Below are 23,379 nucleotides of genomic sequence, written 5' to 3' on the forward strand. Positions count from 1 at the left end.
CAGCCAGGCGCCCCAATCGTTTATTTCTTAGGCTTCTGAAAGGATTCATTTCTACCCAACTATCTTTCTTCCATCTCCCTGAGAGGATCACCTGCTACCCAGCCAGAATTTCCTAATGGAGGCTTTTATGGAACTGACTAGGACTACGTTGGGGCTGTAAATAAAAAAACCCACTCAAAAACCTCAGTGAACCACCACTTCACATCCCTGAGGATGGCTATCATTTAAAACAAAACAAAAGAGAAAGCATATTTTGGCGAGGATGTGAAGAAATTGGAACTCTTGTGCATTGCTGGTGGGAATGAAAAATGGTATAGCTGAAATGGTAAACAGTATTGAAGTTATTAAAAAAAATATATATGGAATTATGGTATGATCCAGCAATTCTGCTTATATATACTAAGAAGAATTGAAAGCAGAGACATAAACAGGTATTTGTATACCCATATTCACAATCATATTATTCACAATAGCCAAAAGGTGGAAGCAACCCAAGTGTCCACTGATGGGTGAATAAACAAAATGTGGTCTACACATACAAGGAATAGTCTTCAGACTTTAAAAAGAGAGGAAATTCTGACACATGCTACAGTATAGATGAACCTTGAAGACTACACTTGGTGAAACCAGCCAGCCACAAATACTGCATGGTTCCATTCATATGAGGTGCTGGGAGTAGGCAGATTGATAGAAACTGAAAGTGGGATTGTAGTTGCTAGGAGCAGGGGTGGGGTAGGGGAATGGGCAGTTATTGTTTAATGATACAGAGTTTCAGTTTTGCAGGATGAAAAAAAGATCTGGATGTGGATGGTAGTGATGGTTGCACAATGATGTAAATGTACTCAAGGCTGCTAAATTGTACACTTAAAAATGGTTAAAATGGTAAATTTTATGTTATATATATTTTACCACTATTTAAAAACAAATAGGGGTGCCTGGGTGGCTCAGTTAGTTAAGCGTCTGCCTCCTACTCACATTGTGATTTTGGGGTCTTGGGATTGAGCTGCATCGGGTTCTCTGCTCAGCGGGGAGTCTGCTTCCCCCTCCCCCTCTTCCCCCCACCCCTGCTCCTGCTCCCTCACACTTTCTTTCTCTCTCTCTCTCTAATGAATAAGTAAAATCTTTAAAATAAATAAACAAATAAAAACAAACCCAATGCAAACAATAAGAAAGTGCACTGGCACGTATAACCAGCGATCCTGAGGAAGGGAGTGCCTCTGTGTCGGCTTCAGTGTTTCTCTTAGTTTACCTTCTTCAGGTTGGTACCAAGATGGCTGCTATAGTTTCTCACCAGAACCACAGCACAGGAAGAAAAGGGAACACTTGCATGCCAGCCTTTCAAGCAAGGGGACTGAGATTCACTCTGATATAGAATATTGTTAATATGCTTATCCCTGAACCCATGACTATTACAAGGGGAATAGAATGAAAGATATGTATTTTTTAAGATTTTATTTATTTGAGAGCGAGTGAGTGGGAGGGAGAGGGAGAGAGAATCTGAGGCAGACTCCACACTGAGCACAGAGCCCAACATGGGGCTCAATCCCAAGACCGCAAGATCATGACCTGAGCTGAAACAAAGAGTTGGACGCTCAACCGCCTGAGCCATCCAGGTGCCCCAGAATGAAAGATATTGATGTCTTAAGCCAACTCCAGAGCCTGAAGTTGAGGTTGGGGCAGCTTCCCTCCTAGGAACATGAATATATGTTAGGAAGAAAAAAGGAGCAGATGAGGATGAGTAACAACTAGAAAAATTGACTGCCTCATATCCAGCTCAGAAATATTGAAAAAGTTTTTTAGGAGATACGAAAGCCATCCATGGAGGAAAAATTAATGTGGAGCAAGAGCAGATCGGTTTTCCTTCCAGCATTAGTTTTAGGACCTGCTAACCTGCTGACTCTAGAACTTTCATCCATACCTCATTGCTTTTGTGGGAACATCTCAGCAAACACATTTTTTTTTTGAGGTATAGTATATTTATAATCAAGATACACCATTTCATTCATTTAAATATTTACTGAGACCCACTTCATGTCTTTTAGGCAAAGGGAAGAGTGTGGGCAAAGAAAGCATGTATGAGGGGAAAATGATAAACTTCTGGTATAAATAGTTTGATGTCTCTGGAGCATAGCCTGTGAGGGAGTGATAGGAGAGAAGCTGGAAAAGTAGAATGGGATCAGATCATAAAAGTCTTTGGCTGGGCAGTTCTTGTTTCAGCTTAATTATTGAGGTAAAACACAGACAATAAAGCGCATTAAGCTTGAGCCAACATCTCAGTGAATTTTTACATATGTATATACATCCATATAATCACCACCCAGATCAAGATCTAAAATATTTCTAGCATTCCAGAAGGTTCCTTCATGCCTTTCCCAGTCAATCCCCATCCCCAGTGGGAACACTGTTCTGGCTTCAATTGCTATTAATTAGTTCAGTCTGTTCTTAACCTTCATAGAAGTGGACTTATACAATTTATACCCTTTTGTATCTGGCTTCTTTTACCCATTGTAATGATCATGAGATGTCTCTGTGTTGTGGAACTTACGAGACTTTGTTCATTTTCAGGCTCCATAGTATTCCATTGAACAAAAATCCAGCAACTTGTTTATGCAGTTTCTAGTTGACAGCCATTTGGGTTATTTCCAGTTTTGTGCTAGTGTGACTATAGCTATTGTGAACATTCTTATACATGTCTTTTGGTGAACATATGTACTCATTTCTCTTGTGTATATACCGAGAAGTGGGTAGGCACATTTTTGTTTTAGTAGGTACTTCCCAACAGTTCTCCAGAGTGGCTGTATCAAGGGAGTTTTGACTTTCGCCTGAGGAAGACTGGGAGTGCTGTGATGAAATTTATATTTTAGTCCGGCAGCCACTGTGAAAGATGCACTGAAGGTGGGTGAGGTTGGAGACAGGGATACCAGTAAAGAATCACAGACCAGGAGCAATAGACCAGGTGAGGGATGATGAGGCCCTGAGCTCTGGAGGCTTGTATGGAGGGAGAGGATGGCTTTGAGAGATGATAAGAAGGTAGAGTTGACATGATTGTTTGGATGTGGTAGGGAGAGAATGGAGTCCAGGATGACTGCCGGGTCTCTGACTTGGTGTTGGCAGAATGGTGGTGCCCTTTTCAGAGAGAGGGAGCACTTGGGAAGGAGAAGGTTTGAGGGAGAAGATGAGCTCTGTTTTGAACATCTTGAATCTGAGAGACCTGTGCAAGATCAAGGTGGAGGTATCCAGTAGGTAATTGGATACATAGAACTGAAGATATGGGAAGAGATCCAAGCTGGAGATTTCTATTATGGAAGCAAGGGAATGAGTGAACCATCAGGGAGGAAGGAGGTGTAGAAAGAGGATCCCAAGAAGATGATTGAGAAGGCATTTCCTGAGAGGTAGGAGGAAAACCAGGAGCTTGCCTGCTGTGATGAAAATCCAGGGGAGGGACAGTTTCCAAAAAGAGTTTCCAAAGGCTGCTGAGGAGTCAAAAAAGATGGGCACTGAAAGGTGTCTGGTGAATACAGAGTTTAACCTAGCCGTCCATGGTGCAGAGGCACCCAGGGTCTTCTGCCTCCACAGTCTCTCTCGTGCCAGAAGCCTACACCAGTGTGGTGGGGCTGATTGGGCTCTCTTTCCCCTCAGGTCCTGAGCCTGAGGGAAAGGAGAGGGAGAGGAAGAGGCAGATTCAGCCTCAGTCCAGGGACAGTGGCTGTGGCCTCTCAGAGAAGTTTGTGGGGACCTCAGCTGGACAATAGAAGGCAGACGTCAGCTAGTGCAGGGCCCACCGAGTCCCTCCTGACATTGGAACACCGAAAACATTGACATTTGAATATAAACTTCCCCTGGAGCCTTTCCCCTATGGAAATTTCCAGTTGTAAACCATACTGACTTTAATCTGAAGTGTCAGAAAGATTGCCCAGGAGTCTGGGAGCCAACCAGCTGAAAGCACATTTGTATGGAAGTTGGGGCAAACAAAATAGAATTCAGAACATTTTTTGAGATTTGTGCCAGTGGTGAACTTTTCCAGGAAACATGACAAAAACTGACCCTCTTAGGCAAAAAAGCACTGGGTCTTATCATAATTAATTTGTATTCTTACTGAAACATGAACTTGGGGGAAAAGATGAAGGGAAAGAACAGCCGTCTTATTTCTTTACCAGGCACACGGGGCTGGAGGAGGCTCCCGTAGAACTTAATGGGCAGCTTTATGTATTTATATGCTTTGACTGGAGCTAAAGAGGTCTGTGCCACACAATGGGCAGTTTCTAGTTGGATTTTAAAAGAAAATAACTTTGATCATTTCAAAAGCAATGAAGCCTGATGCAGCGCAGAGAAAAGAAAGCGGTAATTTATGGCTACCATTAAGGACACAAAGACAAAGGCGGAGGGAACGTTTCACTAAGTGAAGATTTACAAATGTGTAAAAACCATCCTTATGGCTAGAAATAGCTGAGTGTCTCTCTCGGTACCAAACAAAAGGGGATAGGAGGGAGGGGCAAAAGACAGAAAAAGGGATGCAACCTGCCTGCCTTCACTGGGGATGAAAAGGTCAAAAGAAAAACAACCACAGAGAAGTTATTTTCTTAGATTCTCCATCCAGCAGCAGCATAAGCAATGAAGGCCCAAAGAGGCATTCTTCGCCTAGGCCCATGGGCATGGGAAAGACAGAGGCAGCAGATGGGGGGGAGGGGGGATGTGTGTGCTACAAAGAGGGGCGCTCTGGAAAGGGGATGGACCCTAGGAAGACATGTTCTTGTGCATGAGCTAGGTGGGTATTTTCTATGACGTTTCTTTTTTTTCCTGATTACCAAAGGGGTGTGTGTGTGTGTGTGTGTGTGTGTATTCACTATTCATATATATTCATGATTAAATTTTCTCCTGTAAATATATACACACGTACACAAACATGTATGTTTGTATGTATGTATGTATGTATATGTATGTGTAGGAGAAAATGTAATAAATAAAGAGAAACTGATTAAAACCCCTCAGTTTGGTGTTCAACAGCAGCATCTCGGAATCGTTGTTGCATTTGTTCCTGGAGTGATGCCGAGTGTAGTGGGCTCCATCATCAGTGGCAAGGGGAGGTATGGGAAGTCTCTGTATGCACATGTGCCCTTGTAGGGACTGTCTTGCTTGGAGGGCCAGCTGACAGGCGCTGCCTGTATTTGCAGTTGGCCAGACCTGATGTTTATGAGTTCAGGTGGTCATAGATACCACCCGTGACCCAAGCAAAACTGGTGCGCTCTCTTGTCCCTGCTGGCTCACCTTTGACTGCTAGCCCCCTTTCCCTTCACCTTCTAGGCTCCCCTGTAGATACATTTAACTAGTGTTGAGTGAGATGAACATTTTCTGCTGTGATTCTAGGCCCAGCAGTGTACCAGAGAGGAACAGTCCTAAGCATGAGGGGTGGTGGGACAGGTGGTTGGGCCACTGCTTGGGGCTGGGGATCACAGAAGGCCTGGCCTGGGCAACATGGAGAAAGGTGCAGCGTGCATGTGAAGGTGAGCAGCGATCCGATGTTGCCGTCTCCCCTGAGTCTCCTGAGGGTCAGAAGTATGTGGAATTGCTCACTCCGACCACATTACCCGTCCCAAGTGGAGAGGTGGGAAAGCCCCAGAGGTGGCTTTAGGGTTTGGGGATTATAGGATTCTGAACTACACAGGACAATTTCTGGGAGCCTCCTGTTGGAATATTTCAGGCCAGAGTGTGCTGTTTGTCCCACAAGAGGGACTGGGTCAAGTCGTAGGACACTGCAAACGGCGGAGCACGAGGCTCTGGGGCCTGGAGCGGGGCGGGCGTGCGGGAGCAGCGGGTCTGGTGACAGGGCCTGCACTGGGGACGCGGGCCTGCCCGGCCAAGCTGACAGCCGCCCTCCGGCCACCGCGGCCGCGCCCCCTCCGCCCAGCGCCCGGAGGGGGAAGGGAGGGGGCCGGGAGGGGCGGCACTGCCCCCGCGCCGCCCGCCCCGGCCCCGGGGAGGACCGTGTGAAAATGAGGCCGGGGCTCGGGGGCCGGGCGGGGCCGGGCCGGGGGTGTCAGAGCGCGGCGGGCAGGGCGCCCGCACACACCTCCCGGAGCCGCCGCCGCGCTCGCCGTCTCTGCCCGCAGCCGCCGCGCCACCCATGGGGGTCTTGGGCCGCGGCTGCCCCGGGACGGCCCGGGCGCTGCTGTCGCTGCTGCTGCCGCCGCTGCTGCTGACCGCGGCCGTCCCGCCCGGCCCGGGCCGCGCCCCGGGGCCGCCGGAGGGTGAGTGCCCGCACCTCCGGGGCCTCGGCACGCACCTGGCAGAGGCGGGCGGGGCCGGCGCCGGGACGGGGTCCAGGGTCTGCCCCCAGCCCCCCGCGGGGTCGCGCCGCGCGGGGCGGGCGGGGCCAGGGCTTGGCTGCGGGAGCTCCGCGTGGCCCCCGCTCCCCTGGGGCCTCACCCGCGGGCCAGGCCAAGGCGCCGCCACCGCCTGCGCTAGAGGCCCAGGGCCTGAGTGCCGCGGCCCGGCCTCGGACCCGGGGCTGATGACAGTCCCGCCCCGGTTCCGCTGCCCGGGGGCGCCGGAGAGCGCCTGCTGGGCAGACTCTCGCCCGCTGAGGAGCACGGAGAGCACCCGACTCTCGGCGGCCCAGCTCCTCCTGTGTGCAGATGGGGAACCTGAGGTCCCGACCGCGGTAGCTCCGTGAGGTTGTGGCAGCTTTGCTCCGTCTTTCTTCCGGAGCCGGGAAGTTCTGTGGGCTTCAGGGTCGGCTCCAGAGAGTTTTCTATCTGCGGAACAGGCGCCGGTTGAGGATCCGGGAATACCGTGAGCCTTAAGCCGCAACAAACCTGGGTTTTCCCGGCGGCCAGAGAGAAGTACCCTGGACGTTGTGCGTTAACTGGACTTGCAGTCATTTCAAAAACGTTTGTTTTTAATTAACATCCTCGAGTGGTGTCAATGCAGGAAATACTTCAGGCCAAGGCCGGTTTCCAGGTTGAGAGGGCGGGCAGCGGTTGATGGGGTGTGGAAACCATTCCCACTTGGCGCCATCTGAGAGCTCAGGACGGTGTGCTCAGAGCCCAGGGCAAGCTTTTCCCGTATACCCCAAGCCCCGAGAAAGCTGACACTGCTTGGTTTCCAGGTTTTGCTTTTTTCGTTTTGTTTCGTTTTTGCCAACCTGGTCTCTTCCTTCGACAGGCATTTATTACTGCCTACTCATGTGCCTGGCACGGTGCTTGGCATCAAGGGCACAGAGTCTGTAATCAAGACACCATCTAGAGGGGGGGACCGGCAGGAAAACAGTGACAGTCCTGTGTGATATGTGCTATGAAAGGAGATAAATATGGCAGCGGGTTGTGGGGGACACCACCTCCACTGGGGGATCACAATAGGCTCCCTGGAGAAGGTAGATTGGAGCTGAGTCTTGCAGGCGAGTAGAAAGGGTATGTGGGGGGGTAGTCTAGTGAGAGGGAACAGAAGTCTGGAAGTGGAGTGGTTCATCCTAGGGGCTCCTGAGGAGTTTAGCTGATGAGGAGTGGGGTGGGCTGGTGGGAGATGAAGCTAAAGGAGGGCCGATGCCAGATCTCGAAGGGCTTGGGGCATGGTACCAGGAGCTTGCTGTGCTCTTTTGCAGATGTGGATGAGTGCGCCCAAGGGCTAGATGACTGCCACACCAACGCCCTCTGTCAGAATACACTCACCTCCTACAAGTGCTCCTGCAAGCCTGGCTACCAAGGGGAGGGCAGGCAGTGTGAGGGTAAGTGACTTGGGGACCGGTGGTAAGTGGGCCAGCAGGTGAAGCTCCCCACCCCCTCAGCTCTTGTAGTGGCCACTCATGCTGGTAAAAGTGCCCCTCCACTGCCCCCCACGTCATACCACCTACCTTCTGAAATACATTTCAGACCCTTAGAGCACTAGGAACATTATAACGGTCTTCCCTAGAGCTGATCATACAGTTTTATGTGGTTCCAAAATGTCCTTTTGTCTAGCTTGTGTAAAGGAAAAGAGGTGCTTTAGTATTTTTGGTCCCACTCAGTTTGGGGGCAGAAAGTCAACAGTCATATGGATCAGGAGAGCCACGCCTGCCAGAGAAGGGCTGATCCTTCACCTCCCTGGGGCAGTTTACACCCATGCCCTGGAGTCCGAGGGCAGGAGTCCTGCCCTCCACTGCTGGCTCTGGAGGGTCCATCTTGTTCATGGCTTTGGGCTGTTTGGCGTTGTGACCTCCCAAGCTTTAGAGCTATACCAAGGGCCTGCCTCATTTGGAGTGGCATGCTCACCCTGGAAAGGTGTGCAAAGGGATATTTTAAGCCCTTAGAGTTCTAGATCTTTGAGCCTAAAGTCTGGACTCTGCCATCTTGTGTTCTGGGCCAGTGTCATGAACTCTGAAATATAGAACTGGCCAGAGACTGGGCACTCCTAGGAGGAGGCTATTCCTGGGGATGGAATCATGGCATGTTGGAGGTGGCAGGGCTCTTCTCTTTCAGGGAGCTCTGAGGCATTCCCATCCCTCAGATGTGAGACACTGAGGCCCCGGGGGAATTGGGAAGGGGACTTGTGGCCATAATCACACAGCTAACCAACAGGTTGAAGAAAGTCAGATGTCTACCCTAGCTCTGTCCCTGGACCCTTACCTCTTGGATTCACTCAGCCTCCTGGTGTCCTTCTTTGGTGGGTGAGAAATCCTGATATTTATATTTTCCTTTGTGCGTGAGGAGCAAAACTTGTTTCTCCTATCAGAGGAGACATACTCCTGGTCAGGTTCATAGCAAATGGGGTTGGTAGTCCATCCTTAAAGCCCTCGTGTTTCTCTAAGATCATGTTCTCCCAGAGACAGGCAGCCATCTCTCTCTGTCTTACATCATGGGAGGCCAAAAGGCTACCTCTCTCTGAAACATCTCTCTGCCGATTCCTCTGTACCACATCCTCACTACTTACAGAACGGGAACTCACACATGTTCATACCCTGCTTGGGGAAAAAATGTTTACTTTTTCACTGGTTTTCTGTATAGTCTCTGGGAGTGGGGGAGGGGGCAGAAACTGTGCCATGGTTTCTTTGAGATAGAGTACATATTTAGCAAATGATATAGAATGACAGGTGGCAAGAATTTCTTTATTCTTAGCTGTTGGGCTTGACATATGACACATGAAACTGAATTACTGACAGTTTATCCTTGAAAAGTCTACTATTTAGGGGTGCCTGGGTGGCTCAGTCATTGGGCGTCTGCCTTCGGCTCAGGTCATGATCCCAGGGTCCTGGGATCGAGCCCCGCACCAGGCTCCCTGCTCTGCGAGAAGCCTGCTTCTCCCTCTCCCACTCCCCCTGCTTGTGTTCCCTCTCTCGCTGTGTCTCTCTCTGTCAAATAAGTAAATAAAATCTTTAAAAAAAAAAAAAAGAAAAGTCTACTGTTTAGTTTAAAATAACTAATGAATGACTGGAGTTGTTGCTTTTATATATTTAAATTGGCTTTAAAATAATAATATATATTGTTATTATAAAAAGTCAAACAATACAGAAAATGTATGAAATAGAAAATCAAAGACCCTCTTACTCCTTTATCCACAGGTAATCACTGTTAACAGGGAGCATATATTCCTTGTAGTGTCATTGAAAACTAAAACTCCAGAGGGATATGATCTTTTACATACTTGTAATACTTTTGAATACCTATAAAGCTAGTGAGTAAGGATGTCCCTGTTTAGTTCGGATTTCTTGGTGCCAGAGTCGAGAAGCAGAAACATTCTTCCAAGAAGGAAAAGGAAAGAAAATGAAGATTGCAAGGATTCAAAGATGTAGATATTTGAAGATGTGACTCTTTTATGTGTATTCCTTGGCTTACTGGTTTAAACCTCTCGGGTCCAACCCCTGATATCGTTTCTGTTGTGTTTATCGTCAGCTTCGCTGCTGCTGTTTAAGTATAAGGATGGGAACTGGGTTTGCCCAGAGTGACCAGAATTTTATCTTCTATAGTTTCTTCTGCCAAATTATTGGAAAAATGAAAATATGGGCCCTGAATAAGTATTTTGAAAATAATGTGATTCCAAAGTGGCTTTGAAGAAATGAAGTTTCATTCTAAATGATCTTTGTTTATATCCCAGACTTTGGGGATGGGGCATTTCAGTGGTCAGTGTTCATTGTATGGTTCTTACTTCTCAGTCTAGGGAACTGAATCAAATTTAACAAGGATGAATCTAAACGTGGCCTTTGTATTGAGGAGCTGTGTGTTTTTGTTTTTAAGATTTTATTATTTATTTGACAGAGAGAGACACAGAGAGAGAGGGAACACAAGCAGGGGGAGTGGGAGAGGGAGAAGCAGACTTCCTGCCAAGCAGGGAGCCCGATGCGGGGCTCGATCCCAGGACCCTGGGATCATGACCTGAGCCGAAGGCATATGCTCAATGACTAGCCACCCAGGTGCCCCGAGGAGCTGTGCTTTAAAAAAAAAAAGAAATTTTGGAATGATTTTAAATTTCATGAAAGTTGCAAAAATAGTGCAGAATTCACATATGCCCTTTGCTTATCTAACCCTGATGTTAACAGCTTATATAACCACAGTACAATATCAAAACCAGGAAATTAACATTGGCACAATACTTCTAACTAAACTAGAAACCTTAGTCAGATTTCACCAGTTTTTTCTTAATGTTCTCCCCCACCAAGGCCATTCCAATTCAGAGTCCCACATTATGTTTAGTTGTTGTGTCTCCTTTGTCTCCTCCAATCTTGACAGTTCCTGTCTTTCCTAGTTTTTCATGACTTCGACACTTTGGGTAAGTACTGCTCAGTTCTTTTGTTTACCTTGTTTTCTCATGTTAAGAATTGATACGGTAGAAATTGACCCAGTAAGAGAATGTCCCTTGTTTTCTCACAATAAAATTAAGATTATGCATTGTAGTAATACAAAAAGTAAAGCTTTTGGCAGTACTGCTACGGAAATGCTGTTGTGTGCTTTTTGGCACATCCCATGGTGGGAGGGGGATTGGAGGGTGAGGCACATGACATTAATATGTGCCATTACTAGCGATCACGTGGTTAAGATGATACACCCTGGGTTTCTCCACTGCAAAGTTACTATTTCTTCCTTTTGTAATAAACACACATCTTAGGGCAGATACTTTCAGTCTATGCTAATATCCTGTTTCTTCTCACGTCTTTGCCCACTGATTTTAGCATCCAGCTGTGGATCTTGCCTGCAACAGTTATAACTATGATGTAATAACTGGTAATTTTGTTTTTCCCTCATTCCTTATATGTCTGTTGACTGAGATTCTTCTGTAAGGAAGATCTTTTTCTTCTCCCTTGTTTATTTATGCATTGATTTATGTATTTATGCCAGTATGGACTCATGGGTATTTAATTATTTGTATAGTAATTTATTTTGGGCTCAGATTATTCCAGCTTTAGCCATTGGGAGCTCCTTCACATTGTTTCCTGTGTCCTTTTGACATGCTCTCATCCTTTTTTGAGAAATTTCTAGTTTTCTAGTACCATAAGATACCACAGATTCATCTTGTATTTTCCCTTCCCCAGCCCTGGAACCAGGCACTTCTCCAAGTAGCCCTGGTTCCTTTTATTGGGAAATGGTACATAGAAACCAAGATCTGGATGCTTGGTGTTCTCATTGTTACTGGGATGTCATTGCTCCTAGGCTTTCTCCGTGCACAAACCTAGGAAATATATGTATGTATCCTAACCCACACATATACATTTATCTATATTTATTCCTTCTATATATATCCATTCACAAATATATTAAAAACAATGACTTACACTGATGCTTTGGATTCCAAAGCAATGCCCCAAGTTTTACTCAGTCTCCCTCTTTGCTTATTTGTAACTTCTTTCTCCAACAGTGAGAAAGGTGGCTCTCATTATCTGCAATATAGTTAGTTGTCTGTTTATTCAATCCAAGTATACACATAAATAATTTATAAAGCTATTCCATAGCCTTGCAAGTAAAACAGATTTACTAATTAGAGTATAGTATCTGTATACAGCTCTTTTTATTTTTAGCCTTAGAACATTCAGTCAAGGTGTTTTTCAAAGTGACTTGGCTAGTACTTTTCTTCTTCGTTTCCTTCAGTGTGGTTGTTATTCATTTGTTATACAGCTAAGTTCATTTGTTTCTCTTTGTATCCCATTTTTATCTGTTCCCTCCCCCCCCCACCTCTGTATACTGGTTGATTGTATGTATGTACATAAGTACATAGGTATGTCCTTGTGTATGTATGTATTCATGAATATATCACTATGGTTCCGAGAGTCAAAACTATACAAAATGACATACCCAGAGAAGTATTACTCCCTTTCCCCATTCCTGTTCTTCTGTTCCTCATTCCTCCTTTTCATCCTTTTCCCACATACCATGGATCACCGATCTCTCTAGTTTCTAGATAAACCTAGTTTATCCTCCCTGCTTCCTAGATTTCTTTTGCAAATAAATGTGTATTTTCTTTTCCTTTCTTTTCTCTTCTTTCTTTTTTTTTTTTTTTTTTTTTTTTAAGATTTTATTCATTTATTTGACAGAGAAGAGAGAGAGAACAAGTAGGCAGAGAGGCAGGCAGAGGGAGAGGGAGAAACAGGCTTCCCGCTGAGCGGGGAGCCCGATGCGGGGCTCGATCCCAGGACCCGGGGATCATGACCCGAGCCGAAGGCAGCGGCTCAACCGACTGAGCCACCCAGGCGCTCCCTCTTTTCTCTTCTTTCTTTTGAGAAAACGAGAGAGAGAGAGAACAAGTGTGAGTGTGGGGGTGGGGAGGGCAGAGGGAGAGAGAGAGTCTTAAGCAGTCCCCATGCTCGGTGTGGAGCCTGACGCAGGACTCCGTCTCAGGACCCTGAGATCATGACCTGAGTTGAAATCAAGAGTCAGACGCTTAACTGACTGAGCCACCCAAGCACCCTGATAAATGTGTATTTTCTTTTGAACTACTTTAGTGAATTCTAATTTATATACCATAGAATCCACCAATTCAGAGTAAGTCTACAAATCAATGATTTTGAGTAAATTAGCTGAGTTGTGCAACTATCACATAATATAGTTTTCAAACATTTTCCTCGTCTCAATAAGAGCCCGATTCCCAGCCCCAGCTCCGGACAACCACTAGTCTACTTCCTGTCTCTACAGATTTGCATTTTCTGGGTATTTCATATAAATAGAATCATACAATATGTGGTCTTTTGCTTTTGGCTTCCTTCACATAGCATGCTTTTGAGGTTCATCCATGTTGTAGCCTATACTGGCATTTTATTCCTTTTTATTGTTGACTAATATTCTATTGTATGGATATACCATATTTTGTTTATCCATCCACCAGTTGATGGATATGTGGGTTGTTTCTACTTTTGGGCTATCATAAATAATGTCACTGTGAACATTTACCTGCAAATCTTTGTGTGGACATAATTTTTCATTTCTTTTGGATATATACCTAGAAGTATGAAGAAATTTCTAGATTGCATGGGAAATTTGTTTAACCTTTTAAGAAACTGCTACATTGTTTCCAAAGTGGCTGTGCCATCTCACATTACTATCAGCAGTGTATGAGGGTTCCCATTTCTCCACATCCTCATCAACATTTGTTATTGTCTGTCTTTTTTATTCAAACTGTTCTAGTGAGTGTGAAATGGTGTCTCATTGTGGTTTTAATTTGAATTCCCATAATAATTAATGATGTTGACCACCTTTTCATATGCTTATTACCCATTTCTCTATCCTTTTTGGTGAAATGTCTATTCAAATTGTTTGCCCATTCTGAAATTGGGTTGTTTGTCTTATTATTGTTGTGAGAGTTCTTTGTAAGTCCTTTATGAGGTATGTGATTTGCAAATATCTTCCACCAATCTGTGGCTTGTCTTCATTTTAATTAATTATTTATTTATTTAAAAGATTTTATTTATTTATTTATTTGACACAGAGAGAGAGACAGCGAGAGAGGAAACACAAGCAGGGGGAGTGGGAGAGGGAGAAGCAGGCTCCTTGCTGAGCAGGGAGCCCAATGCGGGGCTCGATCCCCGGACCCTGGGATCATGACCTGAGCCAAAGGCAGACGCTTAATGACTGAGCCACCCAGTCGCCCCTTATTTATTTATTTTGTGTGTGCGTGTTTAAGATTTTATTTATTTATTTATTTACTTAGGAGCACACACAAGCGGTGGTGGGGGGCAGCAGGCAGAGGGAGAAGCAGGCTTCCTGTTGAGCAAGGAGCCCGATGTGGGACTCAAACCCAGGACCCTGGGATCGTGACCTGAGCCAAAGGTAGACGCTTAACCGACTGAGCCAGCCAGGCGTCCCTTAAAAGTTTAAAAGTTGTAAATTTTTATAAAGACCAATTTATTAATTTTAAAACTTATGAATTGTGTGTTTGGTGTTGTATAATCCAAGGTCTCGGATTTTTCTCATAAAAGCTTTATGTTTTCTCTTAAAAGTTTTATGGTTTTAGTTCTTACATTTAGGACCCTGATCCATTTTCGTTGATTTTTGTGTAGGTGTGAGTTTAAGGGTCTAAATTCATCTTTTTGCATATGGACAGTTGTCTCAGCACCATTTGTTGAAATGACTATCATTTCTCCCAATAAATTGCCTTAGCACTCTTGTCTAAATCAAGTGACCATAAATATAATGTTTATTTCTAGACTCTCTATCCTGTTCCATTGATCTGTATGTTTTTCTTTATGCCTGTACCACACTATTTTGATAACTGTAGCTTTTTGTAAGTGAAAGTCCTCCAAATCGAGGGAAAGTTCTACTTTTTCAATATTGTTTTGGTTCTTCTGAGTCTTTTGCATTTCTGTATACATTCTAGGTTAAGCTTGTCAAGTTCTGCCAAAAAGCACACTGGAATGTATGTATTTTTCATATTCCTTGATTTTTTTTTACATGATAATAAACGACAGATTGCAGTATTGTTTTTTTTTGCATTTTGATTTTTTTTTAACTTAGTAGTATATCCTAGAAATCACCCCAAATCAGTTCATAGAGATCTTTCTCATTTTTTTTTTCAACAGCTGCACAACACTTCATCGAATAAATGTACCATAGTTCTTCAGCTACTTTCCAATGTGTGGGCCAGTTAGGTTGTTTCTAGTATTTTGTTTTTTGTTTTTTAAGATTTTATTTATTTATTTGACAGAGAGAGAGAGAGCGAGAGCAGGAACACAAGCAGGGGGAGTAGGAGAGGGAGAAGCAGGCTTCCCGCAGAGCAGGGAGCCCGATGTGGGGCTCGATCCCAGGACCCTGGGATCACGACCCCAGCCAAAGGCAGATGCTTAACGACTGAGCCACCCAGGCACCGCTGTTTCTAGTATTTTGTGATTACAGACAATACTGCAGTGAATAACCTTGGGCATATTATTTTTCCTGTTGTTGGAGATGTATCTTCAGGGTAGATTCCTAGACGTGGGATGGCTGGTTAGAGGGTAAATACATATATCTCCATCCTAAAGAAATGGCGCCCCCCCCCAAAAGAAATGGACTCTGTCTGGCTTACTTCTCTTTTATTCCTCAGACATTGATGAATGTGAGAATGAACTCAATGGAGGCTGTGTCCATGACTGTTTGAATATTCCAGGCAATTACCGCTGCACATGTTTTGATGGCTTCAAGTTGGCTCATGATGGTCATAATTGTCTTGGTAAGGAAAACGGTCGGAGACGGTGGGGCTCCTTTACTTACCCTCTGGTGCCCCACCCTTTTGTTCCTTTGATGAAAACATACTCATTAAAACAAAAAGGGGATCAGAGACTTGTGTTTTCTGCCCCCCTAGAAATCATACTCCCTGACAGAAAACCAGGTGAGGTGTTTCAGTTTTTATGTGATCATTCATGATATAAATTCTCCATTAGTCTAAGGAGATGGACATCATTGTTATTACTCATTTCTAGCATTGACTTCTCCCCTTTAAGGTCTTTGGTCTTGCATTGAAAGACTTATAACCATTTCTTTAATGCTGTAAGTATCTCTGTCCTAGAACTGGTAAAACTACTTGTTCTGAAAATTCCAAATGTGTGATCGGATCGCAGTCAGGTAACCCCACCCCCTTTTTGCTTGAGAGACAGAGAAGTTCGAATAGAAACCTTCCATTAACATCCTCCTTTTATTCCACAAAACAGGAACATCTGTTGGAGTTTCAGTCCCTGAGTTCGGGACTGCAAAGAGCGTTGTTTATGTTGGTTGCTTATGCCAGGAGTAAAACAGGATTCAGAAATAGCAAGCAACTGGATGGGGCTGAGTGGGCTGAGTGTTGAATAGTCTTAGAGGATACAGCACATCTGGCAGACAGGTATTCGTGGTCTGTTCGCATTTTAAGGCTGGTGCTATCGTTGTACAGAAGGACATCCTGGGAGGCAGATGGCATCAGGGTCCTTGACACTGATGACCCTTTGTGGGGTTAACCTGCTGACGTCTGCTTGGCTGACCAAGCAGTAACTTGAGCCAGGCCCTGACACGGTGGGGACGGCTATTGAGATGATTCATTATGGCACAGGGGGAATGGCTGCTTGGTTAAATGCTTTGGGAGCAGCATAAAAGTCACTAGATAAGTACAGACAGAACTCGTTTTTTGAGTGGTGGGGAAGGAGAGACTTTCCGTCTGGGAATCAACCCTTGTATGTCGTTTATCCCACTCTGGTGTCCCCTGGAACCCCATCCTGATATAGATTCTGGCCCTTCCTGTTGGTGCCCTGTGTGAGTCAGTCTTTGGATCAGAACACTTGGCCTTGCAAGTCTGCAGCGGTCAGGAAGATTTGATTGAGGGCTGAGGGCTCACTAACCCCTTTGCAGACTGTCTAGGGTAGTCAGGACCCCAGAAAGACACTAGAGAGCCAATCCTGACAACAGCAGTCAATTGAGATTAATTAAAAAACTAAAAAAAAAAAAAAAAGTCACTTTCAGTGTGTAATTTTTGGGGGAGCATGCAGTATGTATGTTTTGGGGATTTTGTTTTTACCATTTTTGGGGGGTGAATCTCACATTTCCTTTTGATTGCCAAAAGTGGCATTTGGGGGAATTTATGTCTAATGGCAGATCTAGTCATCACAGTTGTGCTCAAACCCCAAGTTGTGCCTGGGGGAACATGTGAGCTTCCTAAGAGCAACAGGCCAAACCACCACAGGGTTTAAGGACCTGGGCCAGGTTTGGGTCGGGTGGTTCCGAGTCAAGGCTGGCTCAGAAATCCTGAGGCCGGGAGTCTTTCTTTGCCTTGGCTGCTAACACAGATACTTCAGTGGACTATCTCCATTTCCCCTCCTTGGGGTCTCTTGGTGGCCTCGGTAGCAAGGATCTGCCTAGCAGAAATATCCTGAGTATCTGCTGAGTGTACCTGAAGGGGCTAAGGATTCTTTAAAGGAAGCCATGAGAAAATGAAGTGGTATGGTAAGAAGAGCAGGACGAGCAGACACAGATTTCTGTGCCATTTAGACTTGAAAGGGCTGAAGCATTTTGTGACACGGAAGCTCAGAGGCAAAGCTTTTCAGGAGCAGCACCGTGCAGCGTTCCCTGGGCTGACCGCGGACCTCTCCTCGGCCCCTCACCACGTGCTAGCCACACATATTAGCCAGAATATACACAGTACAAATACCACTTAAGTCTGGCACCAAACCCAGAGTGCTTCAAGATCCTGAATGCCCGAGAGCCTGAAAAACGAAACGCAGCTCTCTTCCGTGTCGCTCACCTGCCTGAATTCAGTTTCCATTTATTGAGTGTCTAGGAGTGCTTCTTAGCTGTTCAGTGTTGTGGCATTGGTTCTCAACTCCGGCTGCACATTAGAATCATTCAAGAAGTTTAAAACAGGGTGCCTGGGTGGCTCAGTCGGTTAGGCGACTGCCTTCGGCTCAGGTCATGATCCTGGAGTCCCGGGATCGAGTCCCGCATCGGGGTCCCTGCTCGGCAGGGAGTCTGCCTCTCCCTCTGACCCTCCTCTCTCTCATGCTCTCTGTCTCTCATTCTCTCTCTCTCAAATAAATAAATAAAATCTTAAAAAAAAAAAAAAAGAAGAAGAAGTTTAAAACAACACCATTGCCTAGGTCTCATCCAAGATGAGTTATGTCAGCGTCTCAGGAGGTGGGGTCCCAGCATCTGGGTGCTAACGTGCAGCCAGGGTTGAGAACCACTGTTTTACAGTCTGGAGAAACTCACCAGGTGAGTGATAACCTATTTGTGCATGTGAACACACACACTTTTTGTATTAATTCAGTCAGAGTACATCACCCAACTCAATGGCACATTTCTAGTGGCTTTGGAGAAAGGAATAGTAGCTTAAAGGTAGGATGGGTGGGTGACAGCTCAGAGGGGAGCACACCTTTACTCAAACCAATCCAGGATTTGGAGTTCAGGGAAACAGATCTCTCCTGCTCACCATGAGTCCTCATCATGGAACACCTTGGCCAGGTGCGTTTCAGCGGCTCATACTTTGGAATGTGCTCCCTTTACCCTTTGGCATAGAGAAGGGCAAGTTTGTTAGGCTTGAGGGGATGGCTCGAGTCCCATCTGTTTAGAAAGACATCTGCCTGGTAGTGTGGGAGGATGCATGACTATAAGATCTGAAGCTTGAAACCAGATAACAGATATTTAAATGTGAATTTTCTTGTTATGGATGTGCCCAGAAGCTAGTGTTAGGCACATGGGAAATCAGGCTGGAGAAGTAAATTGCTTTTATTATTTATTTTTATTTTTAAATTTTTTAGATTTTATTTCTTTATTTGAAAGAGAGAGAGCGCACGTGTGCAAGCAAGCAGTGGGAAGAGCAAAGGGAGAGGGACAAGCAGAGTCTGTGCTGAGCATAGAGCCCGATGCGGGGCTTGATCCCACAACTCGGAGATCATGACCTGAGCTGAAATCAAGAGTCGATCGTTTAACTGACTGAGCCACCCACCCAAAATAAATTGCTTTTGTATCAGCCTTCTCCTTAAGCCTTTGTCATGTCTGAGACTTTTCTAGAAGTTTCCTCTGCTTTGGCTCTGATGATGCTATGCTCTCCTGCTTTTTTGTTCATGCACTGAACAATGTGCATCTGCAGTTCCAGGGCTGTGCTAAATAAAACAAAAATCTCTGTCCTCAGGGAGTCTGCAATCCAGTGGAGATGGATAAGTGAAAGGTTTTGAGGGGTCAAAAGGTGCAAATTAAAAAAAGATTTTGAGAATGTGATATGGTCAGTGTATTGATGGAGCCGTGCAGAGTAATATGTGACACAGTGGAAGGAAAGTCCCTTAACCCACCGGGGGGGTGGTGGAAAACAGGTGGCGGATGACTCACTCCCTCTCTGTCTTTCTGATGGCTCCTTCTCTGCGGCTTCTGCTGTCTCCTCTACTTTCTCCTGCCCCTGGTATTCTCCTGAATTCTGCCTCTGGCCCTGTGCTCTCAGCAACCGTTCTCTTCCTTCCCACTGCTGCCTTCGGCTTTCTCGTCTACATCCACCTCGGTTTTCCGAGGTGCCGTCACAACACCAGACTCAGGTTTCCCACTGCCTTCTGGACCAAGGCCTGAAGGTCAGCATCTCACACACATCACCTCCCTGCCGTGGTGGGGGCCAACCTCATCTCCACCCCCATTTCCCCACCCGGCTCTGGGCTTCATGTTTCTCGGCCACCCTACCCAATGCCCACATGGTTTTCCATCCTGCAGGCACCTTGCCCACAGTCTTCTTCTATTTTTTCTATTCCTTCCTAGGCATCCCCGTGGCCAGGCCCCAGGTCTGGTCCCCCACAAACCCCAGCTGAGGCTATTTCAGGTACACGTGTGAAGCTAGACTCCCAGACTTTCAATTCTTCTTGTATCCTACCCTTCCTTGGCTACCACCTTCTTCTCAACTCAAGGGTCTGACCATGCCACCCTTGCTACAGTGGTTCCCAACTGCCTCCCAAATCAAAACCGAACTTCTTTGCCTGGTATCCTCCCAGCTTTATCTCCTGTAACTTCCCTGCATGGACCTGTGCTCCAGACAAATTGAATGGCCACCCTTATCTGAACATACTCCATGCTCCCCAGCATCTGCACTATGCTCATGCCCTTTCTTTTGCCTAAAATCCCTTCTCCTGATTTAGAACTGAAGACATCCTGTAGGACCCATCTTCCATAAAACCCATCCCGATACCCTATAACCAACCAGGTGGCCTCTTTATCTTTTGCACCACCTTTTACTGTATCCCACAATTACTCGGATGTTTGTCTCCTTCCCTCTGCTGAAGGGGCAGGCTCCTAGAGCAGAAGAATTTGATCCTACTCATCTGTGTTTTACTGTCCCCTCTTCTAGCACCATACTCTGGAAAGAGAAGGTGTTCAATGAATATTTACTGAATTGATCATCTTGTGTCTGTGTGGAAGGCCTGGTTAAGGGCGCCCAGAGCTCTGTGGTCTGGGGTCCCTGCTGACTTCAGTTCTGAGAGCTACTGTGATGCAGGGAAGGAAGAGGGACCTCATCTCTGCTTAGCAGGTGGCCCTGAGCTGCCGGGAGGGGTGGGCATTGGAAACAGTCCCCAGAGCCAAGGCTAATCCTCCTCTCCCTCCAGATGTGGACGAGTGCCTGGAGAACAATGGTGGCTGCCAGCACACCTGTGTCAACGTCATGGGGAGCTATGAGTGCCGATGCAAGGAGGGATTTTTCCTGAGTGACAATCAGCACACGTGCATTCACCGCTTGGAAGGTGCCTCGGCTCTGCTGTGGGCTGGGGGGGAGGGGTAGGGGGCGGGCAGTGTCACCTCTGAGAACCTCCCCGACCCTCACTGATTTTTTGAGGGGAAGCATGGAGTATGGGAAAATCTGGGGGCCTGGCGATGAGTCCAGACCCTGCTACTGGGTAACCGTGGGCAGGCTATTTTAGCTTCCATTTCCTCACCTGGCGAAATAAGTGGGTTGGGCTGGGTGATCTCTGAGGTCTCTTCACACTCTCACATTCCTGATTCTAATCTTTAAATAGAGAACATTTCAAACAGGACTAGATGTCTCAGGAGAAATGTAATGGACAATCTGCCAAGTTTTTCAAAACGGTGCTGCAAACCACAGCACCAAGTGCGAGCCTGCTCCAAGCTCTGGGTGGGTAGGGAGGGGCTGGAGCCTTCTTAGAGGCACAGGCAGACCCAGCTCTGGCCTTCCCTGGGTCTCCCATTTTTGAACCCTGAGCCTCTGGGGTTCCAGCGCAGAGGGACCCCCTCCCCAGACGTGGGCTTTCGATGCTGTGGTTTTCCCCATGCTACCGCTTACCATTCCTCCAGAAATTTTGTAGACGGCTCTTCTGATGGCCTCCCTTTTGTTCTCTTTGCTTTGGGTCTATACCTTTTTTATTCCTCTGTTAGTTCCGTGGATTCTCAGGTTGGGGAGGGGCATTAAGCACACGTGGCCACTCAGCCACTTTTAACTGAATGACATGTTTTTAATTCTCTGCTCTTTCTTAAGCTGAAGGACTACATTTTGATGGCTGTGTTGTCCCAGGGTTGCCCGTGCGTGTTTGTAAGGGAAGTGCTCTAAACATTAGACTATTAACTCCTTTTGGCATGTGCTGCTTGTTCATTCTCATAACTGAAGAATGAGGCGATTTTAAGTTCTTCTATTTAATCACACATTTGTAGATTTGTTGAATCATGGTTTAAAGATTTTATTTATTTGGGAAAGAGAGAAAGCGAAAGACACAGCACGAGCAGGGGGGAGGGGCCAAGGGAGAGGGAGAAGCAGACTCCCCCTGAACAGGGAGCCCTAATGCGGGGCTCAGTCCCAGGACCCTGGGATCATGACCTGAGTCGAAGGCAGAAGCTTAACCGACTGAGCCACCCAGGTGCCCCTCTTAAGACTTTTCAAGGGTGTCTTTGTGGAAGATGATTTTTGCCTCATTTTCCAAGAATGATGGATCCTTCTTTCTACCTGGCTGGAAAAGGCTGTTTGGGTACTAAGAAGAATGGTCACAGGCCAGTGGGTTTGATGAGTCTTATCACCCCGAGCATGCTCATTCTCAGTGTTTGGGCAGGAGAGACACACACACACTGGCTCTAATCAGGCAGATCTCTTATCTCATGCAGGCGTGGCCCTTGATAGAGTAGCAGTTGGATTTCACATTCCTGGTAGGTTCTCTGTACTTTCCTGTGAGCCTTGCATCTGGGATGAGGCAGGATTAAGAAGCCAGGAGTAAGAGCGATCTCAGGGCACCTCCTCTTTGGTTGCTCAAAGCTGCTTCCTGGGAAGTCACTCGGCTTTCCCTACAGCTGCCTCGGACAGGAGTGGGGACCTGTGGGTCAGGCCGATGCTTAAACACAGTATGGATCCCCACCCACTCACAAAGCAGTTCACAGCGATTAAGATCATCTCTTACCTTGCGTTTCCAAAGCAGTGGCTCAGCCCCTCTCCCTTCCGACAGAACCTCCAGACTGATTACAGACACAGGCTCTTCATAACAGAAGTAAATACAAAAGCAGTTCCTTTCTGCAATCTGTGTTTTCTAAATTTTCTACAATTCAGACATTCTTGGATTCCCTGAAGAGTATTTAAAATGAACATACTTGTCTGGAGCTAAAACCAAAATCCAAGAATTTGAGTTGTGGTCTGGAAGTGCTCTATGTGATTTTTCTGTTGTGTTGCAGGCTGATTTCTTGGTGAGTTCACGGCAGCCTGAGCCAACAGATTATGACGGTTAATAACTGAGATCCCGTCCATCCTAAGGTTTTAACTCTTCAAATAGAACAGTCTGTAAACAGCGTTCCTTTAGGATTTATTTCCTCTTGATGTGCACATTAAACTCTTAGAAACTGTATTAAAGTGGACTTTAAACCCCCCTGTTGATACTCCAAAATTGGTTAAAAGAAGGTAATACTGCAAGCTTGTATTTTTTGGTGTTGCGGTTATTTTTAATAATTATTTACTAAATGTTCTTCAATTCAGGGGATCATGATAGGTGATTCTGAGGGAAAGCTTAAGCTATTGATTTTTCTTTCTTTTTATTCTTAGAGACCCCAAAGCTCTGATAAAGAGATTGTGTGTTTTCACCCATGTAATGGGGGTAGGCTGGGAGAGACATACTGCCGCAGCCAGGCTTTGTCCCTATTCATGGGTGCTCAGGCTCTCAAAATGAGCATTCCTCTTTTGTTCTGTCTGCTCTGAGAATATTTTTCGATGTTTGCACCACTGCCTTTTCAGAGTAGGGGGAAGGTGTCAGGGTAGTGAGGAAGGGGCTGTCTCTCAGCAGGGCCTGTTTCCATCCTTTATAGAATGTTTCTCACTCTGTTTGCAAGGCATATTTTTCTCCAGTTTCCAGAAATATTCTTCAGTGGGACCACTGCAATAGGATATTTCTAATGTTTTTGAGCTATTTCCCTCCTGGTGAACTAGCAACCCAAAACATGATTGCCAGCCCTCCTAGTTTGGACCAGACCCATCTGCGTCCCTAGCAGTGGCCTTTTTTTTTGAGTCAGAGAGCTATGAACAGCTTCAGGGGCACCT

General features: G+C 46.0%; 1 protein-coding gene across 4 annotated transcripts in view; it reads left to right on the forward strand.

Moving 5' to 3' along the window:
- The first annotated feature begins 6,066 nt into the window (after window positions 1-6,066).
- The window catches only part of SCUBE2 (signal peptide, CUB domain and EGF like domain containing 2), a 66,690-nt gene continuing 49,377 nt past the window's right edge, over window positions 6,067-23,379 (forward strand). Inside the window, exons 1-4 of one of the 4 annotated variants that reach the window (XM_034995525.1) lie at window positions 6,068-6,245; window positions 7,598-7,720; window positions 15,469-15,594; window positions 20,465-20,599. In XM_034995525.1, the coding sequence (XP_034851416.1) occupies window positions 6,122-6,245; window positions 7,598-7,720; window positions 15,469-15,594; window positions 20,465-20,599 (508 nt within the window). In that variant the 5' untranslated portion in view covers window positions 6,068-6,121. Of the gene's footprint in view, window positions 6,246-7,597; window positions 7,721-15,468; window positions 15,595-20,464; window positions 20,600-23,379 lie in introns of all 4 variants that reach the window. The other 3 variants (XM_034995522.1, XM_034995523.1, XM_034995524.1) reach the window with 3 other exon arrangements.

The sequence above is a fragment of the Mirounga leonina genome, unplaced genomic scaffold (genome assembly GCF_011800145.1).
Source record: "Mirounga leonina isolate KUSES-001 unplaced genomic scaffold, KU_Mleo_1.0 Mir_92, whole genome shotgun sequence".
Lineage (NCBI taxonomy): Eukaryota > Metazoa > Chordata > Mammalia > Carnivora > Phocidae > Mirounga > Mirounga leonina.